This window comes from Gavialis gangeticus, unplaced genomic scaffold (assembly GCF_001723915.1).
Source record: "Gavialis gangeticus isolate Ggan-Ray unplaced genomic scaffold, GavGan_comp1, whole genome shotgun sequence".
NCBI lineage: Eukaryota > Metazoa > Chordata > Crocodylia > Gavialidae > Gavialis > Gavialis gangeticus.
Window position 1 is genome coordinate 134,895,425 of NW_017729025.1, and position 7,419 is coordinate 134,902,843.

The window sequence follows — 7,419 nt, forward strand, 5'->3', positions numbered from 1 at the left end:
TCTTTAGAACTCTATTTTATGACATCTACAAAATAATTTAACAAGCTGCTGGTGCACCGAGACCACTGCCTATCATGCTGATGCACACAAGCTCATTGTTTCTGTGTATTCCTCCTTGACCTGTATAAATCTAGCCACTGTCATGTGTCTTGGAATATAAACTCTCAGAGTCAGGGTCCATGTTTCTGCCCTGTGTTTGTACTGCACATAGCACAAAAACATCCTGGTCTACAACTACTGCTCCTAGCCACCCCAAAGACAGATAGATAAAATTGTAGTCCAGTTAAAATAATAGTAATGATTTATAATAATGAGTCAGAATGACTCATTATCCTTAAATACTAGAAGACATCAATTGTCTTATTATGGTCCTGCCCATTTTGCCACAGACTGCAATTCTTTATTGTATTGTCTAACTTCCTCCTTCGTGAGTGGGCTGTCTCTCTCCAACCACACCATCCTTGTTTCAATCACACCATCCTTCCACCACACACTCACTTTGATTACCCACTTTTATTATTAATATTATTATTTAGATTTATATTTCACCCTATCCAGAAGGACTCAGAGCAGCTTGCAGTAACAAACATCCCACAAGACAAAAACAAAAACACCCCAGCACACTCCCCAATGGACACCCTAAAACTTTAAAACTCCATCCTACTCCACCCACTCTCTCTTCCCAGTCTATTACCCCAGGCAGCAAACCCTTGGGCCCATCTTAACTGTGTTCTTGTATCTTCTCACCACGTGCACTGAACTACCACTCCGTACTTTATACCTATTTGTTTCTGCTCTGCCTGTTGTGTTAATCCTGTATCACCCAGCAGACTTCCATCAGAACACTGGCTTACACCTTCAAAGGCAGCTATGACTTCGGTAGGTTCATTTTGGCAGTTAACTTGGCAAACCAAAAATAGGCCTGATTTTCCAAAAGCATTGGTCACACACATTCCAAAAAGTCATCTTTTTTAAAAGTATCTTGATCTGGGCACCCAAAAACACTTTTCAAAATCTAAACCAGGAGCAGTCAACCTATGGTCTACAGGCCAGATGTGGCCCACAGTGCCATTTGATCCAAGCCAAGGATAATGGAGCTTTTCCCACACCGGTGCAGAAAGCAGCAGCAGGTGAGTTTTAGTGCCTGCTCAGCTGTGACCTGAGTTAGGTCATTCTGGCCCACAACCTATGAAGGTTGTTCATGGCATATGAAGGATGCTGACTGCTGATCTAGACTGACAGAAAAAAAAGAGACAGCAGGCATGAGAGAGAGAGAAAGAGAGAGAGAACACGATAACAAATAGTTACAAAAAAATATCAAGAAATGGTTATGTAAATATAGTTTGTAAATATAGTTCAACTTGTGACACTTCTCAAGGCACATCTATGCCACACCAAGGAAGTGTCACCGAGGCATGCCTCACTTACTCCTCGACTGCATGCTGAAAAAAAGTCTCATAGGTCATTACAGTGGTGCTAGGCCTGCCTTCCCCTCCCCCAAAAAGCAGCTACTGTACATGACATTTTTGGCATTTCATACATGTGAAAATGGATTGAGGAGGCAGGCATGTTTTCATGGTGGTGCTCTCTAGCATGGTGCAACACAGCTTAGAGATGCTCTTTAAATCCAATTCCATAGCTACACTACCAGAATAGCACTTAATGCTACAAGCAAACTTAGTGAAGTCCAACAGGAAGCAATGGGAGTACTTTCTAAAATTACCAATTGACAATATAAAACATTTTAATTAAAATAAGTTCACATATTTAGACACTACAGTGTGCAAAAAGGATTAAATCAGATGTAAAGATAGCAATACAAGTGCCTGCCTGTAGCTCCTACAACCACCTTAGAAAACTAAAGCTATAATTACATCCACAAAAGTTATTGTGGTTTTGCTGTATTGGCATGTGAAAGAGCATGGGCAATATGAACAAAACAATGATGGTGTTTATATTTAGTATGCATAACTTAAGAATGAGGAGCAGTGTAAAAGCTTAAATTTTTTGCTGATTTGGAGAAAAATGAGTTATCAGTGCAATGGCAAAATACTGATTTAAAAAAAAAATCAATGTGTGCTGAAAGAGAAAATTTTACATTACACTGGAGTACTGATTTTGCTTTAGTAACACCAACATTTTCATTTAAAAGACTCACCAATTGGAGTAAAGAACTACGTCTTCTCTATTCACTTCTAGTCTCTTTACTAGAAAATTGAAAGACAACAGAACTAAATTGTTAGCTGATAAGGGATGAGGGAGATGTCATACAAGTAACTGCCTCATGGATCACATGAGCTTGGCTCCTCTCCAGACAATACAGTAGGGGAACGAAAGGACCAACCAACTTGTTTCCATTACAGTACTTTCTACTTAAGTTATATTCAGTTACAATCAATGTAGGAGGTACACACCTCTACTGCATATGTCTATTTTTATTCCATATTAAAATGTCACTTTTGGAAGGCAAACATAATAATTGGGAAGATAAATTAGAATGCATTTTCTTCAGAAATAGTGCTGTACTCTATTTGCAATAAAATTAATGGATCAGCATTGTACCCTATTGTCCAAAAAAGCTTTTGTTTCCTGCACAAATACTGGAACATTTCACTGCTGAACACAATATTAATAGGAGGGCATCACAAAGGCATGCACAACTAAAGAATCATTCCCAATTAGTTTACACTTAAAAGAAGGAAAGCTTATATGTAGTTGATTTTCCTTCCTTTTGGGGATGGTAGGTTTGCAAGTTGTAAATATTTACATCTTGTTCTTAGAAAACAGAGTTATTTCATCAGACTTTTACACCACTCTTTGGCAGCAGAATCTTGTCAACATTAAACATATTTCCTCCTAATGTTCTAAATATCTACCAATCAATCAATTTTTCAGCATACCCATTGCCATGTTACCTGGACACTTTGTCCTGCAATATAACACTAGAAAAAATTATGTCTAGTAGCACTAAAAAAATAGTATCATTATAATAAAATGTCTTCCCTGTACAATCTACTACCCCTAGATTAGACAGGAACAATTTTTAGTTATCCAGAGTAAATGGAGCACACTCCTCACTTTTCCAATCCGAAACACTAATCTCATAGGGCCAGTATATGAACTCCTTATTTTCACTGGTTAATGACCTCTCAAACTGGCTGTTAATCTGATTTTATTTTCATGAGTAAACGCTCAAACTAAGGCTCTCCAATTTGAACGTGAGATCGTGGGGTAATGACCCTGGAATATTAATTTCTGAGCAGAAAGCCAGTACCCTCAATTATGTTGCCTGGTGCGCTGCAAAGACTGAAGCTATTTTTTTTATTCCAGAAGTATTACAAATACTGAAAAGGTTTAAGAGAATGTTCTGTAAGTAATAGAGCAGACAGTTATATTTAACATAAGCAGTGCCCAACGTGCTTACTCTATGGTAAACTGTCAAAGAGGACAAAACCATTTCCTTTATGCTCTCCTACACTCAAGGCAGATTAATTAAGAGTAAAGGGAAACAACTACTGCAAAACATAACTAGAGGGGGGAGAGAGTATACACTGTAATGAGGCAATACAATTGCAACACATCTAAGGCATCTCTGAGCTTGACCAACCCAGGAAAGAGCAGCAGCAAAGATCCAGCTTCATGGGTTTTACAGTAAGCCATACAAGTTCATCTGTGACCTTGCATACTAGGGAGGCTGGCTCGCACCCAGAGCCTAGACCACTGTTTTCATTACATGTGTTACTTCAGTTGGCTAGATCAAAGCTTTGGCATGCCTCTAAGAGCTGCAACCACCCCTGGAGACTGCAGTGAAGATGAGAACACAGCTCTGTATCATATTGAATGTAATAGTTTGAATGCTTGTAATAAATACCCATTAGCCAGTTTAGAAAAAAAGGCAAAGCTCATCTTTTTATCTAGAGTCATTGCTTGTTTTTGCCTACCTGATGAATATCTAGATTTTGAATTTTATCTTTAGAGGCCTTGCAGCGAACGTGCTGAATGTCTTGGTTTTTGACTATTATCTCTAGAGGCCTTTAACAAAGTTAACCTAGAAGTGACCCTTGGGCAAACACTGCAAGAGATCGAAACCTAGGGGCTTTTGGAAAGGGTTGGCAAGAGGTCACAGCAGTGATCTGGAAAATTTCCCAAAGACGACCCAAGAAAGGAATCTGTTGGGTAAAAGATCTGAGCCCAAATTTGGGAGTAGTGACAGGTTTGGGTAGGAGGGGTCCAAGATGGCAACTCACCCAATAAAAACTGTAACCTACAGTCCCAATTCGGAGGTAACCTCACTTGCAGAACACCAAAGGAAGAATCGCAAATGTAGACCGGATCAGACTGATCACCTGAACCACCCTGTCCATGAACAAGAACTCCTGTTCACGCTGAAGCCACGGAGTGCTCAAGTGGGACCGAAGGAAGGGGACTTGTTTCTATCGCTGATGAGACCAACCCTAAAACCATAACTAAAGAATGAAAGTATCCTTGGGGATTTGGTTTCTAGGAATTCTAGGATTGTAAGTATACCATGAGAAATAACCTTTACTTGTAACTGTAGTTGTTTTTGTAATACTAATTCTTATAGCATTGTTTGGGAAGGAAGTGCATGTGGAGCATTGTTTCTAATATATGTAGTTATTGTGTTTTTAATGTTTGTGGCTTTTCTTAAAACTAAGCAGTGTTATATGCGTAGCAAGGAATTTTAAAGTAAAATTGTGTTGTATGAATTAAGTGTGCAATCATTGTGAAATCGTGCAATCAACCAAATACTCCCCCAGCCAGGCGCATCAAATGAATCAGTAAATTGTGTGGGATCTTTCACTCTTCCATAACCCACTAGAGACACTCTGGACATGCAAATCAAGACAGGAGAGAACAAGGACTAGTGCCACATAAAGAAAACAGGAATCCTCCAGAAGTCATGCTAGACCTGAACAATTAGAACATTTGTCTCTACAACCAAGTTAATTTAGCCCCAGGTTTCCCACTGTAGTACTCTTACTGACCCTGCTGCAGAACACTGAGACTCTAGTGTTGCCTGAAGAGACTATGGAGGCTAGAGCTGGCCTAGAGCTTATCTCCATCACCCTGTCAACTTGAGCTGTAACTCAAGCAGTTCTGCCACATTCTGCCTCCTGTCAAAAACTCTCACTTGAAGTTAAACTGGCCCTTCCCAAGGGTTGTCGTGAAGGGGAAAGAGATGTTGGTTGAATCTTTAAGTTGTGCTGACACTATAGTAGCACAGTAGGAAGGCAGTGATTCAATTTCCTAGAAGCAAGGATTTTTTTTTTAAGTGACACCTTTTATTGAACCAGCTGCTTAACTGGGAGACCTTAGATACATATTTCCTGGACCATCACAGCTACAACGCTCCACCCCTCCTCATGCACTATGAATCCAGTTAAGTTGTGTGGCACTGAATGCAGTCAGTCAGGAAGCGATTAAGCCAAGCCTTCTTTCCACTACAGGTTAATCCCCATTCTGCCCACAAGCCTTCAACGCAATCATCTACAGCCCCAGTTATCAACAGGTGGACTGTTCCTATTCAGGAGATTCATCTAGCCCAATACTTCCCACACTTTTTTTTGTCAGCCTGAGCCCATTTATGATCCTATTTCCTCAGCATAGCCCTCCACCCCTGCAACCCCATCTGTTGATATTGTGACCCACCGCACTTTGGGAACCGCTGATCTAGCCCAACTCCTCCTCTTCTCCAGCCTGCAAAGCCAGGCTGGGATCAAGTACAGTGAGCCGCCTGAGTGCTTTTAGGAGCACAAGCAACAATTGCTGTATTTGGGGTCGGAAAGGAATTTTACCCCAGCAGTCTTATGTAGAGTTTAAGATTATGATTTCATAGTTTCATAGATTCATAGATTAAGGGTCGGAAGGGACCTAGATCTTCTAGCCCGACGCCCCACCAGGGCGGGAGAACAACAAGAACCCCAAAAACAAGAAACGGGACTCAAATGAGTCCAGCCAGGTAGGCATCCAGCCTCTTCTTAAAGACCCCCAGGGTAGGGGCCAGCACCACTTCCCTTGGAAGTTGGTTCCAGCTCCTAGCCGCCCTAACTGTGAAGTAGTTTTTGCGGATGTCCAATCTATACCTCCTCTCCATCAACTTGTGCCCATTACTCCTTGTTATGCCAGCGGGCGCTAGGGGAAACAGCGTCTCCCCCAAACCCTTCTGGTCCCCCCTAGTGAGTCTATAGACGGTCACCAGGTCCCCCCTTAGCCTTCTCTTGTGGAGGCTGAATAGGTTCAGGTCCCGCAGTCTCTCACTGTAGGGTCTGCCCTGTTGTCCCCGGATCATGCGGGTGGCCCTCCTCTGGACCCTCTCCATGTTGTCCACATCCCTCTTGAAATGGGGCGCACAGAACTGGACACAATACTCCAGCTGTGGCCTGACCAGCGTCGCGTAGAGGGGGAGGATCACCTCCTTGGCTCTACTCGAGATGCACCTGTGGATGCACGACAAGGTCCGGTTAGCCCTGCCAACCATGACCTCGCATTGTCGGCCCATGTTCATCTTGGAGTCAATAATGACTCCAAGATCTCTTTCCGCCTCCGTGCTCTCGAGTAGGGAGTTCCCCATTGTATAAGTGTGCTGCTGGTTCCTACTGCCCAAGTGCAGCACCCTGCACTTGTCCGTATTGAAACGCATCCTGTTCCTGTTTGTACGGTACGGTTTGAACAGGGCTGATCCTCTGGAGGTTTCCGCCAGCCCTACTTCTCCAACAGGCAGGCAAGGTGCTTTGGGGAGCAGTGACATCTTTTCTGAGCCTCAAACTCAAGTATTTGAGTTGGTCCAATAAAAGATATTACAGCTCCCCAACGACCCCCGCCTGCCTATGTCCTTAGACCAGGGGTAGGCAACCCCTGGCACGCATGCCAGAGCGTGGCACACATGCCAGAGCGTGGCACACAAAGGTGTTTTGCTTGGCGCTTTCCCCTCGGGCCCTGCCGCAACGAGGTTCCGTCCAGCCCCAAGTACTATGATGGCTCCCTGCGGTCCTCCCTGGCACGCCGACCTCTTGCAGGTCAAGTTTGTGGGTGTTTCTGGCACCCTGCCCAAAAACGTTGCCAACCCCTGCCTTAGACCAGAGCGGCTACAGCCGGCCACCCTATTTCTCCTCTGACTAAGGGCTTCGAGCCCGGGGAGGAAAGCGCAGCAGGGCTGGCGCCTCTCCACCACTTCTCCTATCGCGGGGCGGGCGCAGGAGCGGCGCGGTGGCCCCCGGGCAGCTCCAGGCCTGCAGACGTGCCAGGGGAGCGGGCGGAGGGGGGGCGAGCGGGGACGTCGTGCCGGCCGGATCAGAGAGGGGCGGGCTGGGGGGGAGCCGGGCTGCCCCGGCGCCGGGGCCGGGGCTGGGGGCGCTCACCTTGAGCTGGGACTTGGAGACCTTGCCGCTGCGGTCCAGG

General features: G+C 44.3%; 1 protein-coding gene across 1 annotated transcript in view; it reads right to left on the reverse strand.

Annotated features, from left to right (window-relative positions):
* SWAP70 (SWAP switching B-cell complex subunit 70) overlaps positions 1 to 7,418 on the reverse strand; it is a gene marked incomplete at its 5' end in the record, with an annotated part of 76,412 nt that extends 68,994 nt beyond the window's left edge. The window contains one exon of the mRNA XM_019519971.1: positions 7,380 to 7,418. Coding sequence (XP_019375516.1) covers positions 7,380 to 7,418 — 39 coding nt within the window. The remainder of the gene's footprint in view (positions 1 to 7,379) is intronic.
* Between the last annotated feature and the right edge of the window lies 1 nt (position 7,419).